The 21,280-nt window shown below is 44.7% G+C and overlaps 1 protein-coding gene across 6 annotated transcripts in view; it reads right to left on the bottom strand.

The window, feature by feature from the left end:
- LOC146811881 (sulfotransferase 1 family member D1-like) overlaps nt 1-21,280 on the bottom strand; it is a 331,172-nt gene that overhangs the window by 156,607 nt on the left and 153,285 nt on the right. For all 6 annotated transcript variants that reach the window (XR_014966793.1, XR_014966792.1, XR_014966790.1 and 3 more), the window contains exon 3: nt 18,121-18,246. Coding sequence is in view for 2 of the 6 variants with exons in the window: in XM_085618839.1 (XP_085474965.1) it covers nt 18,121-18,246 (126 nt within the window). In the remaining 4 variants the exon portion in view is untranslated. The remainder of the gene's footprint in view (nt 1-18,120; nt 18,247-21,280) is intronic.

Below are 21,280 nucleotides of genomic sequence, written 5' to 3'. Positions count from 1 at the left end.
ACAGGTTACCTGCACCAAGGGAGCCAGGTGCATAGGAGTGAATTGATGTCAGAACCTGCCGTAGACGACAATGGAAGACTTTGATGAAGATGCCTCTGGAAAAGCCTGTGACGAAGTTTGGTGGTCTCCAAGGGTGGATTCTTGAAGAGGAGAACCTGCAAGCAGAAGGGACAAAGTCTATGCCACTCAGAGGTGACCAGGAGGTATGGAAGCACAATGCCCACCGATGTAAGGAGGTTCAGGAGTGAAGGCAGTGACTTTGTTGCTGCAGCTGTGAGGACCAGGTGGCACTAAGGAAGACCAGAAGTTGTGCATGAGCTGTCCCATGTCAGATGTTGGTTGCTAGGCGGTCGGTGTCCAGCGGGAGCACCAACAATCCTTGGTAGCTGCAAACGGCGTGGAAAGTGAAAAGATGCAAACGCTGGGACCAGTGAGGTCCAAGGGAACCACAAGTGCAGAAGAGTCAGAGCAGGCCCGAGCAAGCAGGGGAGTCCACTGCAGCAAAGGAAACCCTCAAGAGGAACCACAGGCCAAAGGCACAGGAGTCACAAGAGGACATCCAGCAGCTAACTAAAGATGGAGGTCCACCGTGCAGAGGATGCAGTGATGACGTTGATCTTGGAAGGATGAGGTGCTGAAGGTGGGAGCTTCTTGTAGCCCGAAGAATTTTAGAGTGCAAAGCCAACAAGGCTTGTGTGAAAAAGTGCCTCTTTTGCATAGTTAGCCACCCACCTTTTGCCTGGTTTTGATGTAGTTTCTATTGTAGTGCACAGGGGCCCTGCCAACCAGGTCCCCTGTGTCAGTGCTTCCTTCCTAAAAACAAACCCCCGATTGGTACTTCTACCCCCTGTAAGTCCCTAGTAAATGTTACACTGGGTACCTAGGGCTTGGGTGCTGAAGATGGTACCCCACTCACTGGGACCAATCCACTGCCCTTGGATCTTCCATGCCCATGTGAGGGAGAAAATGACAAGGTCGACATGGAACCCTGCCTGGGTGCCATGCCTGCTAACACAGTCTGAAGGCATAGGTAAGACACCCCTCTAGACGGTCTCACAGCTCTAAGGCACGTAGCACTTCACCACAGGTGAGGGCATAGCTGCATGAGCTAGGGTGTCCAACTGTCCGTAAATTTCATGGACCATCCGTAATTTGGACCTCACGTCCTTTTGGACGTAATTTTGGTTCTTGCAGGAAGCAGAGCTATGCCCCTGCAAGAGTCCTCAGCTCCCTGATGGTGCCGCCTCGCACTCATCCTCGAGCACAAGAGCATCCTCACCCCACCCATTGTCATTCTGTATGCTTGGGATTGTTACATACAGAATGACAATGGGCTAGTTTGAGCTGTTACAGCATGGGGTGGCCTCCTCCTGCGGTGGTCTAGGGCATGGCATTCTGTTAGGGTTAGATGGAAGAATGTACAAAACAAATGTACAAAAATCCCCATGCTGCTACGTGCCAGTTCATGAAAAGAAGCTTCCAAAAGAAGTTAAAGAGAAGAGGTTATAGTTCTTACACAGTCTCATCATTTGAGAGCTGATGCATTTTTAATATTATATACAACAAAGCCATAGTTGCTTCTTTTTTATTTATTTTATGCAACTAACATCCATTGACAAAGCCAATAGTCAAGGCTTGTTGTAGGTCTAATGTTACTGCATGCAATGATAGAAACAGCAAAATATGGGTGGCAGATTATGCTCAGCACATATTTTTAGCTGAGGTGTTTTAAACCACTCCCTTAATTTCATCAGACACGCCCCTTAGAGAGACTCCCAGTTTTTTCATCTCACTTAAAGCCCTGGAAACAACACCATGTTACAGTCACCTCACGTCCTGGCACTGTGCATCACGCATGCCTCATGACTTCCAAGTTTTCAGATTGCCTATGTGCAAGAACATAGTGAACCCTCCCCCACCCCCTGCTTTAGGAACTACAGCGAGGGTGAAGTTCTTTATAAGCCTCTTCTGTCTGCAACTCAGCAGACAAAGGCTCACCTCATAATGTGAAAAGCTGGGTGAGTAAATAAGTGGAGGAATGGGTAAATGGCTGGATGGATTAGTGAAAGGATGAATGGATGAGTGAAAGGGTGAATGGATGGATAATGAGAGAAAGGATGGATAGATGCATGATTGGAAGGATGGATGAGAGTAAATAGATGTATGTATGGGTGAAAGGGTAGATGGATGTGTAAAAGGGTGGATGGATCAGTAAAAGGATGGATGGATGTGTGAAAAGGTGTATGATGGGCGAATTAATGGGTGGATGGATGAGAGAAATGATGGATGGATTGATGAATTGATAGGTGAAAGGGTGAATGAATGGATGAATGGATGACTGAAAGGGCGGATGTAAGGATGGATGAGTGAGTGAAAGGGAGGTTAGATGGACAAAAGGATGGATAGATGAGTGAATAGATGGATGGATGAGAGAAAGGATGGATGGATGAGTGAAAGGATGGATGAGTGATAGGGTCAATGGATGGATTTATGAGTGGAGGAGTAACTGGATGAGTGGGTGGATGGGTGAAGGGTGAATAAAAGGATGGGTGGCTAAGTGAAAGGTGAATGGAGAGAGAAAGGGAGGATGGATGGATGAGTGAAAGCCTGGATGAATGACTGGCAGAATGGATGGGCGAATGGGTGTATGGATGAGGGAAAAGAATGTAAAGATGAATGAGTGAAAAATGCATACATGGGTGAAAGGGAGGGTGGAGAGCTGGAAGAAAGAATGGATGGATGAGTGAAAGGTTAAATGGGTGGACGTATGAGTGACTGGGTGGAGGGATGAGTAAGTGAAAGGATGACTGGATGGGTGAAAGGGTAAATGGTTGGATGGATGAGTGAATGGATGGATGGGTGGAAGAGTGGATGGATGAGTGAGTGAAAGGGAGGGTAGAGGGGCAAATGGGTGGATAGATGAGTGAAAGGGTGGATTGATGAGAGAAAGGATGGATGAGTGTGCATCAATGGATGGATTCATGAGTGAATGAGTACATGGATGAGTGGGTGGATGGGTGAAGGGTTGATGAAAGGACAGGTGGCTAAGTGAAAGGGGAATTGAGAGAGAAAGGGAGCATGGATTGTTGAGTGAAAGCATGGATGAATGATTGGTAGAATGGATGGGCGAATGGGTGCCTGGATGAGTGAAAAGAAGAATGTAAAGATGGATGAGTGAAAGAATGCATACATAATTGAAAAGGAGAGTAGAGAGCTGGAAGAAAAGGATGGATGGATGAGTGAAAAGTTGAATGGGTAGACGAATGAATGACTGGGTTGATGGATGAGTAAGTGAAAGGATGGGTGAAATGGTAAATGTTTGGATGGATAAGTGAATGAATGGATGGGTGGAAGAGTGGATAGATGATTGAAAGGCTGGCTTGGGTGAAAGGGTAAATGGTGGGATGGATGAGTGAATGGATTGATGGGTGGAAGAATGGATGGATGAGTGAAAGAATGGAATGGGTGAAAGGGTGGATGGATGAATGAAAGGGTGGATTGAGGGAAGGATGAGTGAAATTATGGATGGAAGGATAGATGATAGATAGGTTTGCAAATGGTTGAAAAGGTTTGGATATGGATGGGCACACAGATGGAAAGACAGAATGAATGGTGAAAGACTGAACGAGGGGTGAAAGAATTAATACATGATAGAATGTAAATTTGAAATGGTGGATATCAGGGGTTTGATGGAAGGATGAATGGATAGATCCTTGGACAAGAGAGCTCTTCTGGGGAGGGTTGTGAGGACTTATTTTGCTTTCTTTGTGCCATAAGAGCTTTAGTTCAAAGTGGGAGTTATTGAAATGTTTTGGCTACTTCCTTGCCTATGTGTTACTATTCTGTATTTGCTGTGTGCTTATGTCTGGGATCTATACATCATGCATGTGACATTTTGAGTGACACCCAACTGCTACTTGAATGTTACACTAGTAATTGTAAATGTTTGCATGTTTTGTTTTAGGTGTAATGTTTAACTGAGAGCCTCATAGTGTCATGAGCTGTGCTTCAGATGTATATTGTGTTTGTAGCAATAGGCAAGGCATCAAAAATAAACAATGCAATACTGTATCGACAGTGCCTTCTTTAAAAAAGCTGCAGGGAAAGCATCTTTGTGACTTCCATCAGCTAGTGCAGCTCTCTGCAAAGTTCCCATAAGCAAAGTCAGATTCCATATTTTAAGTTCCACTTGCTGAAACACCCATAATGCATTCCCTATGGATGGTTCATCACAGCAATCCTCTCTTTAGTTCACCTATGCATGCCACCTTCCATCTCACAATGGCACTCAGATAGGAGATGCTAGTAACAAAGTCTATCCGAGCAGATCTTCCTGACCCCTTCTATCACCAAACAAGCCTGCTCGGGACCATGAGTTGTAAACAAAATATCAGACTGGATAACCCAGTGCAGTAACCTTATAAATAGATTATTAGCATATGAAATACCACAAAAAAAACGACAGTTTCTCAAATCTGCACGCATACTGAAAAAACGTGAAGTGCACGATTGTCTCAACCTAATGGTGTGTCTGTAAAACATACCTTTTGGCCCAAAGATTTGTCCTGAATTTTGACCTTCTGTCCTGAATTTTTGTCCTGAATTTCGACCCTTTGTCCCGAATGTTTACACTTACCATCCTGAATTTGTACCCATGTCAGTTGGTCACCCTAGCATGAGCAGATATGCCCTCACAATATTGTGGTCCATGTCCTAATATTGTAAGTGCCAGTGAAGCCATAGCAAGTACATGGGCTGGAAACTCGACAACTCGAGTTCCCCAGGACTATGATGACTTCACTGAGCAAAGGAGTGTTTGGTACCAAACTACTCCTTTCAATAAATCCACACTGATGTCAGCGTGGGATTTATTGTACTATGTACTCAGAGGGCACCTCAGAGGTGCCCCCTGAAAACCTGTCAACCCTGGTGTGATCTCTGGCCAGCTGTAGGCAGCCAGCCACCACCAGACATGTTTTTGGGCCCCTGGGTAGAGGGCCCCTGCTCCCTGGGACCAGAAGCAATGCACATCCTGGGCAGAGGCTTCACCCCTCCTCCTCAAGGATGGGCCAGTGCTTAAAGAGGGAGGCTTAAAAGGACTGCCGCCTTTGTAATGCGACCTCCAGCCTCTGCTAATAGCAGCAGATGGCAGCACCTGGTTTACACCCAGACCTTTGGCAGGAAAGCCGGTGGGAAAAACGCAAAAGAATAGGAGCTGTGCCCACCTCTGTCAACCCCATCCCTAAGGTGGGGAAAGCGAGGTGAAGCACAACTTTAAGTCCCCTCCATCTTGAAGATGGGGAGGTCCCTCTAATCATGCCTAGGTCTATCCCCCCTCCCACTGGAGGGTAGCATAATAGAGGGTGTAATAACCCAGGTAAGGTGCCCATTGGCCCTACCTACTACTCCTCTAAAACACCTCCTAAATTTAGCATTTAGGTGTCTCACCCAGAACTTGAAACTAGATCTGCGAGGACCTATGAAGAAAGAAGACACCCTGCAGCAGAAGCCTGAAGACGACAACTGCCTTGGAACCAGCCCTACTGGCCTGTCTCCAACTTCTATGAACCTGTGACCTGTCTTGCAGCCAGTGGCCTATGAAACCCCTGGGAAGACTGCTGCCTTCAACAAAGTCTACAATCTCCTGAGGACAGTGGACCTGTCTCGAAGAAAACCAACAACAGAGACTCTAGATCCGCAACTTGCGCCCACTCTGCACCCAACAACCACGGCCCAAGTCTGAGTGACCGGACTGCCCAGTAAAGTCTCCCCAGTGACCAGGTCTCTGAATCCAGTGTTGGCAGACCTCTCATAAACCCCACAACAGCGCCTACTGAGTGAATCTGAAGGGTCACCCCACTGCGACCGAACCTGTCAGAAGATTTCCGCTGTCTAAAGGCTCCCCTGCACCTGAAGACCCCGGGCTTTGGTGAGCTCCACCAGCTGTGCCCCTGTGACCCCCAACACCTTAACTTACCTGTGCTGTCGCTGGTGTTCTGCCTGGACACTCCGGTTCGACGCCGGCAGCCTGTTTCCAAAAAGAAGATACTCCATAGGATTTTATTGGGCACCTGATGCTGTGTTTGCACCCAGCACCCGGCTACCCCTGTGCCGCTGGTGGTGTATGTTTGGTGCTGCTTTGTGTCCCCCCCTATGCTGATCCTAACACCCAAAGCTTGGCCCCTGGAACCCTTCCACTTATCTGCAAGCAGCGTGGGTCTAAGGACCCCCAATCTCCTTTGAAACGAATCGGGCCGAACTCCGATTTTTACCTCTTTGCCTGGCCTCCTGAGTCACATGTTCTAGGATATCAAATCATTGGTAGCTATGCTGTAGTACAGAGAAGGAATGGGATACTATAGGTAGCCGGATAGGGGTTCTGGGCACTGAGGCATGTTTTTGGTACACTACAATACACCAAAGTCCTGGTTTCCTGTGCATAGTTCTGTGTATGTGCAGAATCCCTGCAACACCCTGTACTCTTCTGGGGAACCCCTGTACTCTGTGTACAGTATTACCACCTAGTGGTAATTTCATATACAAAGCCTGCATCCTACACCTTGGCAATGGCAAGTCAACGAGGTGAACAGGGTTTTGGTCCCAGCGGCCCTCACGAAGGATACTGTCCTCAAAATTGCAGACAGGTCAGGCCTCCAGGGAGCAGCAGGACCACCATCTGTGTTACTGGGCCACGGGAGGTCCGTAGGGCGAAAGCAGCAGCAGACCGGTCAGCTTTGTTGCGATGCCGGCAGATGCAAGGAAGTAACTACTGCACTCCAAGGGAGATTTCTTTGGATGCCCTTGATGCCCACAAGCTTTCTGGCGACCCTGGGTGAAGCACAGAAACAGACGAAGCAGATGACTTGAAGAACAGTGAAACCAGGAGCAGCAGCAGGAGTCTTCCTTGATGCAGTCTCAGTTCCAGTCACAGTTCCAGCCGATCAAAGAGTGTCTTGGTTTCAGAGGTAAGTCTTGTTCCATGATCTGAGGACTCACCCACAGGGGAGCCCTTAAATTCCCTAGAGAAAGAGTTGGAACGACTCGGGGTTCCCTCACTGAGAGAGGCTGGACAGAGGGGAGGATACTCCCTTGCGCAGTTCACACCAGATGGTTCCTGAACTGACTCAAACCAGAGTATGCAAAGATGGCACCAAATGTACCTTTCAATGCAGTCTGGTGGCACAGCAAAGTGCCCCCACCCAAGCCCAATACACTAAGTCCTGTCTGAGAGTAAGTCCTGTCTGGGAGGTGGTCACACCTCCCTCTGACGGGAAACCTATTGTTCTACGTTCCCCTGCTTGAGCTCAACTCGGCAGCAGGAGGGCAGAATCGTTTCTGTAGTCGGCAGCAGCACTAGCTTACTGGCAGATCCTGAATGGCTATTACTGGGAGTACAAGGGGGTCCCCTAAGGATCCCCCGAGTACATGGGATCATACTTCCAGCACCAGTATTTGTGTTGCGGTATGATTTCAACTTGTTTAGTACCAAAAATGACCAGGTTCGATGCAGCCATTATATAGTTAGACATCTCGTAATGACTGATGTCCACTGTATATCTTAAAATGGCTGACTGCATTTACAAAGCTTGGAGAATCGACACCAGGAATTGTAGGGATGGCCTGCTCATGCAGGGGCACCCTCACACTTATAACCAAGCACCCTGCCCATAGGACTGAAAGAAGCGTATATCTGTTGTGAGGGGTGCAAGCACCATCTCACTCAGGTTGTAATGGCAGGCCTTTAGTCATAGTTTAAATCAACTCCCATGAGAGGCTCAAAACATGCTGCAGCCTATGGGAGACCCCTGGTGTACCTATGCCCTGAGTACCTCGATATACTAGGGACGAATATATGACGTTAAATCATGGTGTTTACGCCGCGATGCCTTTACAACGCAGGCATTGCAACGCAAGTCATTACAACCACTTGCGCTGGAGGGCGCTGGACTTAGAAATAGTATGATTTACTACTCCAACTCCAGTCTATGTACAGTAGGGAAGGTGTTGGAATAGTAGATCATACTATTCCTTAGCTTAGAGCGCCATCCAGCGCAAGTCATTGTAATGACTTGCGTTGTAGTACCCACGTTGTAAAGGTATTGCGGTGTGAAAACCGCGATGTAAACGATGCTTCCCACTAGGGACTTACGAGGGTATACCAGTAGCCAATTGGGCATGTACCAAAGTATTTACCAGAGCTAATTTAGGGGAGAGAGCACAGTTGCTGAGGTCCTGATTAGCTACAGTCAAAACACACTGACACAAGGCAATAAGTGGGGATAGCCATGAAAGCAGATCATACTTTCCTACAATTCGCAAGCCTGCATTGGGTAATGATATGGGAATAGCAGAATGGGGTAAATTGCAGCAATGGGATGCATTGGTAATGATATGCATTGGTTACATTACTAGAGTAACAAGTGGCTCTCCATTTCAGGATTGGTTGCCTTGTTCACACTCTACTACAAGATTATAAGAGATGGAACAAATCTTTTAACCATTTTTACCAGAGCTATTTTAATTTGTCAATAGTTTTGAAAAGAAAAAGGCAAGAGATTTGTATTAGATGCATTTTAATTTACAGAATTTAAAACTGATGGCTCTTGTAACTTGTGAAGTGCCTCCAGTGCTCTTTCAAACAAGAATTTTACAAAAAATACTGCAATCACCGTTTACCATCAACAAATTGAAATGTCACTGACTCAAAGCAATTTTTCAATCCCACAAATGCAGCCAAAATGCAAATGACAGCGAAACAGAAGAGTTTCTGTGACATGTAACCCAGATGTATGGTCAACAAAGGTATAGACAAGTAGCTAGGCAAAACCGTGCAAAATGGTGAAATCTTCTAAATTAAAACTCAAAATCAGGAGAAATTAAATTTTAAAAAGGGCAATATTGTGCATTTTGAAGCCTACTAAGAATGTGATGCATGTTGCTACATATAGTCTCTCAACAAGTTCTATTAAAAAATATATGTGAGACACTGGGATGATTAGGTACAAACACAATTCCAATGCGGCATTATTACATGACATCATGAAGGCGAGAGAGTTTCTCTGATTGGTTGACATTCTTCCTGATGCTAATGCTTACTTTAATGGTACCATAATATAACTAAATGCATGTAATCTATGAGCAAATCATAAAAGTAATCTCCACAGAGCACACTGGTGTTATTAGGGGTTTTCAAATGAACTAGCTTTAAATTTGAAGGGCATGCTAATTTGTATTTTTATAGAAATCACTTTTAACTCGAATGCTCTCTCTGTCCAAACCTTGCTCTTTATGGTTTCCAATGGGAGCTGCAATTAGGACCAGAACAGGAGGCTTAGCCAGGCCTTATCCTTTTGTAAGTTCCATATTACACCGAATGCAGATAAGGTTTAGGATGAACGCGTATAGCTATTTCTCCCAAGCCCTGTAGGCAGGGGCGGCTCTTCCATGTGGGCGGAGGAGCATCACCCCACTGCTTTCTCGCAGTGCGAGAAGCAGATACATAAAATGGTATTATAAATACCATTGTATGTTTCTGCTTCTTGCACTGCAAGAAAACAGAAGGGTTTGGTTGGGGGCGGGCAGGTGGTCGGGCGGTCCTGCTTCAGGGCAGGGGAGGAGTGGCTTGCCCACTGTTGTGCGCACTGACTGTTTGGTTGGCCCCAGGGATGACCAAACCAGTCATACGCACTCTGTCCTTTTCTCCTTACATAGAGAAAATGTCCTCCCCATAGACGCCTGCGCGGTCGGTGTCCCAGCCAATCACAATGCTGCCATTGCAGCGTTCTGATTGGCTTAGGGGAGGGGAGGGAGGTTGCCTGCTTCCTGTGTGGATGAGAGGACGTGGGACGACGCCAGACCGGGCCGTGAAGGTGAGGTACATTTTTTTAATTTATTTAAAATTAAACCCCCTGTGCAACTCAGGCACTTCCAGACGTGCTGGCTTGAAAGGACCAGTGTGCAGGTATTTTTTTTATTTTTGGTCCCATGAGCTGTGACAGAATTGAAATACATTGCACGTACTGACTCTTTCAAGTGACATTAGCCCCCCTGTCATCCTTAAAATGTCAGAGCTTTCACCAGAGACCTGTGCAAATCGCCAGCACTTACTTAAATAAAATGTAATGCTGTACAGCTTTAGATTCTATGGACATGCACTAGGAGTCACATTTACTCTACTCTAACCAGCTTGTAAAGATGAGAAGAAAGACTGTCAGTGAAAAGACCAGCAGAATCCAGCCCACTGTTTCAGAATATTCAAAGTGTGCTGGTGTGACTGAGGGATGCATAATGAGAAGTAGGAATGAGAAGTAGGGGTGATGGCAGAGAAGTAGGGATAATAGATGAGAGGTAGGGATGAGAAGTCGGAATGATGGATGAGTTAAGAGATGAGAAGTAGGGATATTGGACTGTGGATGAGAAGCAGGTACTATAGATACCCTCGTCGGTGATTAGAAGAGGTCTATAAATCTTGTTTGATTGATGGATTGATAGGTTGATCAATGAGACACAGAGAAGAGAAGCAGAGATGAGAAGTAGGGATGATGGATAAGAAGTAGAGATGAGAATTAGGGATGTGAAGTAGAGATGATGGATGAGAAGTAGGCTTGATGGATGAAAATAAGAGTTAAGTAGAAAAGATGAATGAAAAGTAGGGAAGAGAATGAGGTATGAGAAGCAGGGATAATGGATAAGGATGTCCTAAAATTGATGCTGTATATCTCTGCAGAGAATTCTGCTGATTTTGCGCTTTCTGTCACCCGTCTCCAGTCGACCACACTCCTATCTCTCCCTCAGCGATCGGGACCTGAACTGCGCTCTTCAGAGTTTGCTTACTATACGCCCAGGCCCTGAGCTTCCTCTTATTCTCCCCAAATCAGCACTTTCGATACAAAAAGAAAACAATGTAATGCGTAGTTCCTAAATGCCTATTTAAGACAAAACATAGAGAAACGTGTGATGCTTTTCAATGCAATGGAGGGGTGCCATAGCTGTTCGCTCCCCGCCCCCACTAGGCCCTTTGGATTAAATTTTGTTGCAGTTCACCAAATGGCCGAACTTTATCTTACCAATGAAGGCTGTAATGTTGACACACTACAAGCTCCAGCAGAACTTTAAATAACCTTGGAAAGTAGCACATGGAGATTAGTCCATTAAGGGTCTCTCCCACGATTCTGCATATTTTGTTGTTTGAAACTGTTCCTCTCCAAAGTGCATATTTCAGAAAACCTAGCGCTGACTTCATGCTGGCCTTCCCAGAGGCCTCCGGGGAGGACTGAAAGCAGACGTGCCTTGCTCTTCCATTGCAACATTCATGATGGTTTGTAAAAACATTTTTATCTCTAAGGTTGATGCAGCTCTCTGTTATTATAACCCTGTTAAGATCCTTTGGCATGTGTGCTTGAGTTTGCTTCCCAGACCCTCGCCATTATACTCCTGTCTTTTTCTCTTACTACTATTTTAGAGAAAGTCTAAGTTGACTCTTGTCAATGGTTCTGCCTTTGCCGCATGAACTCACTTTTTTCTTTACTTGCGTCTAATTTCTTAAAGTTGTCCTTTTCTTGAGGTTCATCCCCAAAAATTTCTGCATTTCATGGTTGAATTGCTTAGCCAATTTCAGATTCCTTCTTTCTGCTGTAGTTAAAGGGGAGGGGCGACCGTGTGTGGAGGCACTTTGACAAGAGAAAACCTGAATACTGTCACTACATTACGATGTCCTTAGGACTGAGGGAATACCTTGCAATGATCCTAAAACATGTCTATTCTCATGTTAAAACAACCATAAATGTTGACTATACCTGTTTATGGTTTTAATTTTTTTAAAATGGCAATATATTATTTTAATAAAAAATACTCTTGTTCCTTTGTCCATCACTTTTAATGAAAGCCTGCTTCATGCCTCTAAAACTCTCTTCAGCTTTTCTTTGTCTTGCTTTATTCTTATTGTACTCCAGTCTCGCTTCTCTTGTACTTTAGGTTCATGTCAGCTCTCCTTTCATCTTATTTCAGTGTTGTTAACTCCCTTTTCATTCTTGCGTCAGTCCTGCTTCAGTCTCACTAGGGTCTTTCTTCAGTCCTGATTCTCTTGCTTTTGTCTAGTTTCAATCTCTCTTCTCACGCTTCAAACCTGCGTTGTTTCATTCCCTGCCTTGTTTCTCTCACACCTCTGCCCTATTTCCATTCTGTTTTCCCTCTCTTTCTGTCAGATTTGTTCTTGGTTGAGCGAGGTTGGCAAATGAATCGGGCTCCAAGATTTAACTCTGTCCCCCAGGTCCAGTTCTTCTTTTCTTTACACTCTTCTGTTTCTGGGTTCCACACAGGGGACTGGCTTAAGGGCATGGTTAGGGTTGAGCTGTCACTCTCTACACAAATGTCCGTATTTATTATGGTCTGGCAGGAACTGGATTGGTCCTAAACGAGCAGGACCAAGACTGATTTGCATATGGCTGGTCTCTGTCTAGAGCGACATAAGGGGTGAAAAATAATGGTCTGATCCAGAGTGATTGTCAGTGGCTGAGATTAATTGAAGCTTTTGTTTCATCACTTTGTTGTTGCAACAGACACAGCAGTAAAGAGACGTACATTGTGCAGCAGTAACAATTCCACTGCCCTCCTCCAAACCCACTACCCTTTCCATTGAATCATTCATGTTTGTGTGTTTACATTTGACCCTTTTCAGCACTTTGCTACCTCCCGGATATGTTCATGCTATTTATAAAACATATACATATATGCATAAATATAGGCCGGAAGAACTGGGGCCCCAGGGAAAAGAGAATCTCTAGCTGAGCCCCTTTTGTACATGACAGAGACAAAGCAGTGTGAAGAGACAAGGGGCCACATCTACAAAGGCTTTTTGTGGTCACAAATGGGCCTCTTCACAGAATCAGCCCCTTAGCAAACGCATAAAAGTATTTTTTAAATGTACAAAGCCCTAATTGTGATTCGGTAACCTATTACCAAATCACAAATTGGGTTTGCGATTCGTTATTAAGAGGAGGCGTGTTTAGGGCATCCCTTCCTAATATCGAATCGCACTGGTATGTGTGAATGTTTTGCGACCCAAATGCGGTCGCAAAACATTAGCATTTTACTGTCTACTTCAAGTAAGTGGTAATCCATTTGCAAATGGGAAGGGAATCCCCAAGAAGCCCCTTCCCCTGAGAATGCTTGTAAAAATATTTTTAGGAGCAGGCAAAGGTCTCATGGACCACTGCCTACTCTTAAAAAAGCATCCCATTTTCCTTTATGGAAAACGGGCTACATTTAAAAGCAAGCATTGGCATAGCCAATAGGTCGCGCTTTTGGGACCTTATAAGTATTTAGTTTTGCAGCACAATATCCTTGGTGCAACAACATCACTTGTTGCATGGCTAAACATTGTACCTTATAAGTGTTTAGCCATGCAACAGTTGATGTTGTTGCACCAAGGATATTGTGCTGAAGTTATCTAGCACAATATCCTTGGCGCAACAACATCAAGTGTTGCATGGCTAAACACTTATAAGGTCCCAAAGGCGAGACCTATTGGCTATGCCAATGCTTGTTGTGCGTGTAGCCACCTTTCTGTAGAAGCCATTAATGCTTTTGTTTCGTTTGCCAGATTACTCCTAATATTATAGTCCACTCAGGAGACCATGAGACACAATCGTCAGTGGAACGCAGAGCTGCCAATAAAAGCACGGGCCCAGCAGTAAAAAAGGGCCACGGGGACCGCTGCCATCGAATGAAGGGCCACAGATGCCATGGCACTACCGTCAAAGCACGGGCCCCGTATGCACAATAGTGCAAGCACCACACGGGTCACAGGAACCAAAACTCTGCCTTCAAAGCACGGGCGCGAGGCTCAGCACTGCCATCGCAGCATGGCACCATGAAGAACAGAACGGCCATCTCATGTGTTGCTTATGTATCGCCGACTTCACTCAGCAGTGTTTCAGAGCGCTGTAAGGTAGGTGTGAAAACAGCAGGCATAAGCCAACAGTGTGTTAACTAGGGACGTTGCAAGACAAGTGTCATTTTCGGTGCAGATCAAACTCGCTCCCCTTGAGCCACTGAAGTGCCACAGAACCTGGATCCAATGAGGCACAGTCACAGAACTTGGACCCCCATGAACCACAGCACTGCCCTGAAGCTGAACCCCCATGAGCCACAGCACTGCCCTGAAGCTGAACCCCCATGAGCCACAGCACTGCCCTGAAGCTGGACCCCCATGAGAAACAGCACTGCCATGAAAGCACATGGCCTCTCTAGAGGCACCATCTCCTCGGAGGTGGGGGCGGGGGGAGGGGGGTTCATCAAAGTGACTGCACATATGGCACTGCCATCAACGCCCACGCAGGACCGAGCACATAGTAAGTCCACAGCAGCGCTTGTTTTCATGTTCAACAAGTGGCAGGTCAAACGGTGCCCCAGGGCAGGGCAGGCTGGTAGTACACCTGTGTCATGGGGAAGGTGAAAGGTTTCCACCGGGCAGTAATGAGGCCTTGTTTTGCTTGTATGCACCAAGATGCTACTTAATAATTAGGGATTACTTTTAAGTAATCCAAAACGCCACAGTTTTGCCATTGACGTGCATTGTAAATAATAATAATTACTATCATTAGTACTTAATATGCTGACGTAAAAAACATGAAAAACTGAGTTGGTCACGTGGCTGTTCGAATTTGTGACCTACTGGTAACACAAAATCCAATTTGTGACCTATTGGTAACTCAAAATCCAATTTGTGACCTACTGGTAGCACAAAATCCAAAACTATCTGTAGGGGAAGTCTAGAAAAACAGCATCCATGCACATTATGAGCCTCAGTCTGTGCTTGTTTGCTGAGCAATCTGCCAGTCCCATAAAACAGTACAAACCCCTTTGCCTCACTTTCCCCCCCCACCCTGCCCTCTGAGTCAACTAGACTGGTCACTGCTTGAAAATTAACATAGGATCACGTGGTCTTATTTACTATGCAGAGAGAAGGTCCATCAACTTGTTAAAGACACACAGAAGAAAGGAATTTGTTCGGAGATTCATGTAAATTCTGTACCCAAAGAAACAAGCGCGCGCGCCTCGTGCTAAAAGTGGGAGGGTTGAGGGGAGTGCGGCCGAGAGCAACCAAAGCGTTTCCCTTAAGGGAGCGAGCCAGGGGCACCATATGCTTGCAAGTTAATTACAAGCATATGGTGTTAAAGCTCGCTCCCGCAAGGGAATCACCGACGTGCACGCGTAGCCATTGAAAGCAATACAACGCGTGCACGTTTTTAGGGCGAAAAGTGAATCGATTTCAAAAGGTCTTTTTGCCTTAGCACCGCATGCACGCTGCGTAGGCAAGACCTAAAAATAGATTGCTTAATTTAAAAGATTCGATTTAGGTTTTTGTAAAGAGCACGAATGTCCTGAGGTGTCTTGGCGCTGCTTCTGTCTTTTGGAGGGAGATGCTACCCTAAGTGCAAAAAGTCCGGTTTTGAGAGATGTTCTGAAGGACATGGGGAGGGAGTTCGCCAATTTCGCAGTTCCCAAAATAAAACTTCTATCTCCCCATGAGGCTCGTTTTATATTGGGAATCACCAGAAACTTAGCTGTGGGTGATCCCAGTTTCCTTGACGGGCTGTACCAGGTAAATCTGTCCCACAGATAGTCTGGGTCAACATAATGTACTGCCTTAAAGGCTATGCATAGTGCTTTCAATTCAACTCTAGACACAGATTGATACTTGAGAATTCCCAAAAGAAGCTGTGCTGATGCATTTTGCAGCATCTGTCGTTTGTGGAGGAATCTTTTTTGAATATTCAGAAATAGAGCATTGCCATAATCCAATTTGGACTTGGCCAATGCAGTCACAACAGTTGTTTGAAGGTCAGATGGGATTTGAGGGCAGACCCTTCTCATAATTCCCAGGATGAAGAATACAGATGAAACTAAGACATTGACCTGATCTTCAAAGTTTAATGTACTGTCAAAGACAATACCCACATTTCTGACTTTCCTCACAGGCAAGGGCAATTAGCCCATTTCCTGAGGCCACCAGCTTGGTGACAAGAAACAAGTTTCATTGCCTAGGAGAAGGATCTCCTTTTTCCTGGAGTTAAGCTTTAAGCAATGGACCTTCTTCCAGTTGTCTATCTGTCCCATACAGGAACTAAGGGCCTGATTACGACTTTGGCGGTGTGGCAGCAGGCTGCCATGCCAACGCGCTGCTGCCACACTGCCAAAGCCGTCTGCCGACCGCCAACCAGCTTAGTTTTCTCTTGGTCTGGCGGGCATTGGTCTGGCGGGCATTGCTTTGGCTGTCCCAGGTGGTAAGCCTTAGAAAGGCACTGTAAAAACAAATGCCAGCCCACCCACTTGCTCACCTGCTCTATCTGCTCTAAAAATCGAGTGTCCTGCCAGGATCGTCTGAACCAGGTCAGGACCGGATGCTAGGTCTGCCCAGGTTTAAGTGACAAAGGTAAAATCTGGTGTGTATGCCCCTAAAAACTCAGCAAAATCCAATTTATGTTTAATTATCAACCTTTCATTAAGTAGGGTGTACGTGAATGAATTGTGTGTGACTACTAGAGGGTCCGGTTCGGGGCTCATAGAGTGTCTATCTTGAATAGTGTCGTTTGTGAGGGTCATCTTACAAGAAGCACAATGAACTAAATCTGAACCAAGATGTTATTCAAACGTAGCACAGGGAGCGTTCGTACCTGATGTATTGACTGCCATAACTTCCTCCCTTGAATACCTCAATGAAGGGGGCATTCCTGGAGAAAAAAAGGCATGTGTTCGGGCGCTTGCTGCGATCTGGGAGTGGACGGAGCAGACGCTCAAAGTGTCTGTTTAAATAGCCCGTCATCAAGGAGGTGTGTTCTGGAGTGAGGAGAACAGTGCTACTCAGCGCACAACAAGGTGAGGGCAAATATTAGAGCAACTGGGGTCCAGCAACTCCTCTGTTGTTTCCAGTCTCCCCTGAAGAACAAACAGTACTGGTAAAAACAAAGCAAATCAAATTAAAAGGGTGAAATTCAACACATAAAATTATTAAAAACAAAGGCCACAGCCTTCCCAACATATCGCCAAGAGCCTGGCTGTTTAAATATCCCGTCATCGGGGTGGGGGGGGGGGGGGGTCCAGAAGTGAGGAGAACAGCGCTACTCAGTGCATGACGAGAAGGTGAGGGCAAACAGAGCAACTGGGGTCCAACAACCTCTCTGTCAATCACAGCAATCACACACTTGGTGGTCTGCTGACCCCAGCAGGCCACCATCCCTGTGATTTTAGCGATTCCCAATAGGTCACAAACTGAGACCTACCTCATTAATATTCATGAGGTAGGTCTATTTTTGACTCACTGGGAATCGCAAAATGTGTCAAAGACACATTTATACATTGGGGCTTGTGATTACCACATATTGAAACGCAATAATTCGCTATTTGGAAATCACAAACAATTATCTTTGTACATGTGGCCCAAAATGTCTTCAGGGACAATAATTCAAAGAACAGGAAAGCAAAAGCCAGCTCTGACCCCATATGTTAAATACCCAGCAACTCTTCTGACCATAGGAATGCCCTGCATCAGCTTGCAATTCACATTTTTGTAATATTGCTATTTTAGCAGTTTGCAGCATTTTAAATACATCGTCTCACTTTGCAATTATCAGCTAGCACATGAGTATGTGTGATGTAAACAAGAAGTGACTAAACCACAAACCTGCCAACTCCTGCTAACCTTTCTCCATGGGGCGAGAGGGATGGGGGCATTGTAGGAGGTGGGGTACTGTGCTGAGCACACCCTAAAGCACTTGTACCCGCCCCTCCACCAAAACAAAAACAAAAAAACCTCTGAGGCTGGCGCTGATTTCCTGAGGAGGTTTCACACCCAGGAATGGGCATCTGCTGTGGAAAGCCTCCAAACTACAGCTCGTTAACCCACCCTTTGCACGGGTTTGTAGCTCACTTTGCATTTTGGCTCTTAACTGGAGACCAAGTGAAGGGACCTGATGTAACACAAGGTGGGACCACATGAGTTGGAAAGTCTGAAACCAATAGTTTTGCCTTTTGTTTAGTTGCAGCATCTCTTCTCCTATGCTGGGAGAGTCAGTGATAGACCTATTTACTTTCCTTTACATTAGAAACGAATGACTGTACCTGGTGGCATTTGTGGAGAGCACATTTCCAGGTAGGGAACCCGGTTGAAAATGGTATCTCTGCTGCACTTCTTGGCATCTCCATCCTGGTAGATCATGTCCACAATTTCACTGAGCCAGGTGGTCCCTAAAAAAGTTAGAAAATCACTGATTAGGCAATGGTGAAACCAAAAGAAGCAGCTGTAGGTGGGAGATCAGATGGATAGTCTGAAAGATGCACTGGAGATGGGAAACGGATGACAGACTGGAGGCAGATAGCTTTTAGTAAGTGGGAAATTAGTGGGGTGTAGGAGTGGTGAGTAAAGCAATGCAGCAAGTGGACTTTGTGAATGTGCCATGAGAGGAAACAAGGCATATAATGGGGTTTTATTCATTTCAGGCACAGTGACATGGAGAACAATATGCAGGCTACTTATACAGGAATTAGAAACAGAGGTGACAAGGTAAAAGAGAAATAGAAATGGGTCCAAATCACAAAGCAGTTTTGACTAGGCCAAGAACATGGCCTTGGTGATAAATAAGGCAGTGTTAGGAGCAAATACCTTTTACCACCATATCTTAATAGCAGATTTGTGAAGGCGGTGATACAGGAAAAGAATACTTGTTTGCAGTGTAACATTTAAAGACCAGTGCCTTCTTAACTGTTCATCAAACAGAATGTTGCTACAAGGGTCACTTGCCTATTTATTTTTTGGCTTTGTGTTATGCTACTGAATTGATATATCTAAGTAAACAACTGAACATAAATTAATAGACACAAACCAATATACAAACACACTTACAACAGAATCTGCCATATCACAACAAGATTGTCAAAACAGAAGGCAACACCAAGACCGCAGTACAACACAGCAAACTTACATTGCAATAATGCAGTATAAAAAGAAGGTAGTGTTAGGACATCAGAACACATGACCACCACAAGATGTCACACAATAAACATGCACAAACATTCTTGTTACACGTTGCTAACTCCAGAATCCCGGTGTCATAATACAATGGTAAAACATATATGGGGCAAGCACTGGCTTAATTTACCACCAAGGAAATGAAATAGGACCATTGAAAACATTTTTGTGATAGGGCCCATTAATGTCATCAGTGGAGGACATAGGGGAGGTCAAGATGGATTCTAGATCTAGCATCCATCATTGATCCGGATCTGGTCTGGCCTCAAAGAAATATGCTGAAATTGTCCCAGTGTAATTTACAGACACATGCTCAGCAGCACCTGCCTGCACATTGTCTGCTCTTCACTGGAAGAAGCAAACTGTAGGCAGTAAGAAGCTTTCAATTCCAGTTGGGAACAAAAAGAAAGGCCTCATTTAAAGGGCCATCAGCCTCTTTTTCGTGGAGTATTGTACATGCTGGAGCTATATGGAGCATCTCACCTAAATACAATTGAGCTACACAAAGGCACACACTGTTTATCAATTCTTAAGTGAAACTGTGGTACACAGCTTGTTATCAATTCACAAGTACTTAAGAGAAACTGTGATTTTGAGGTAGGATTTAAATGTGGTTCAATCCCTCCATATACAACAGATATGATTCATTGGTGTCAGAACTATCTGTCCGTATGAGTTTTTATACTAATAACATTTTATTTATTTCATTTATGGCGCTACTTATCCCAATGTAGAGTGTCAGACCACTTTACATCACACACGTAATACCGAGACAAAAAAACATACAAGTTTGTAAATTAATGTATAGGATATGTTACTTAAGACACTGGGGGTTGCAAGTTGTAGGCGTCATATAGCCTCCATACTGATAAGAAATCAATGTTAAGAATGCTTGGTCTTAAGAAACATAAAAGTTAGGATTTAAATGTAACACGGTGGTTGGGGTTATCTGTAACAAAACTTTAAGACTGGTCCCTGATGTTGGTTCACAGCTCACTGTGTTACATTATAATAATTCCAACTTATGAACTGAAAGTAACAAAGGATATATGTTAACAAATGCAGTAACCAACTGAGCTATGACATAAATTGCAACTGTGTGACCTGCATGTTGTACAATATGCTTTGCAGCAAGCACATTAACCCTCTATGCTACTTTACGAGTCAAATCTTTGACTAGACAAAACGTAGATCGCTCCAGAAAGTGCCTTAACCACCAGACTTATCTTTGCATTAATATTACTCCTTAAAAATGCTACACATAGAACACTGCAACAGGTTCCTTCATCCCATATTTTTTTTTAAATGCTACCTCATAAATGTATACATTTAGTATCAGATTCTGCTTTTCCTGACTCCGCCCCTCGTGACCCCACTTCCTTTCTGCAGCTTCACCTTAAACTCCAATTTATGGGCTACTGGAGTAAAGTTTGTCCATTTTCGTCACTGGATGTCACAAAGGCTCTCTCATCTGTCAAGTGGCGAATACAGAGAAGTGTTGGAAATTGCAGAATGTAAGGGGTGAGCTGTCAATTGCAGGATGCAATGGACAGTCCTTATTTCCCTTTTTTGAAATCTGGATTAACCTGAGACCTGTGTGAGAAACTGCTCTACAGTTCACACTTTAGTTGGATATGAACAACGGGCGTTGCTGGATGGAAGACAAAAGTCCAAGAGGCATCAAACATCTGGGAAGAAGGAGAGTAACCGCAGGAGATGATATACATAAGCGCCGAAAAAACGACAAAATAGAGAAGTTGCATTAAGTGAGAGTGAAGGACTCGGTGAAATTGGAAACGCTGGGCACAGGTAGGAAGGAGAAACAAAAGACATGGGTACAAAGACAAAAGTCATAGGATAACTAACCCAAAGTAAAAATGCAGAGAAAGCACTGTGTCAATTATCTTTATTCGATTATTAAAAATCATAAAAGATCGAGCAAAAATACATAACAACATTTCATCAGATCATTAAATTTGCATACAATTATCACAAAAAGAAACATTAAATTTATACAATAAAACATACATAAATATTTTAAAAGGGATAAAAAGAAGGGTTTGTTAAAAAAAAGAGGAAATTCATTTTTCAGAGATAAAGTGCCTGTGCCTTATTTGAGACTTATTTAAACGTGCTCCTGCCACTAGAAAACTAGCGACAGAGAAGGCTACTTTTATATTAGGAAGAAGTTGCAAAAACAACAGGGCTGGTTTTACCTGAATAAAGCCCTGAGTACGTAAAATAGGGAGCAAA

Source organism: Triturus cristatus, chromosome 7 (assembly GCF_964204655.1).
Source record: "Triturus cristatus chromosome 7, aTriCri1.1, whole genome shotgun sequence".
NCBI classification, from domain to species: Eukaryota; Metazoa; Chordata; class Amphibia; order Caudata; family Salamandridae; genus Triturus; species Triturus cristatus.
This window is presented reverse-complemented; position numbering and strand designations above follow the sequence as displayed.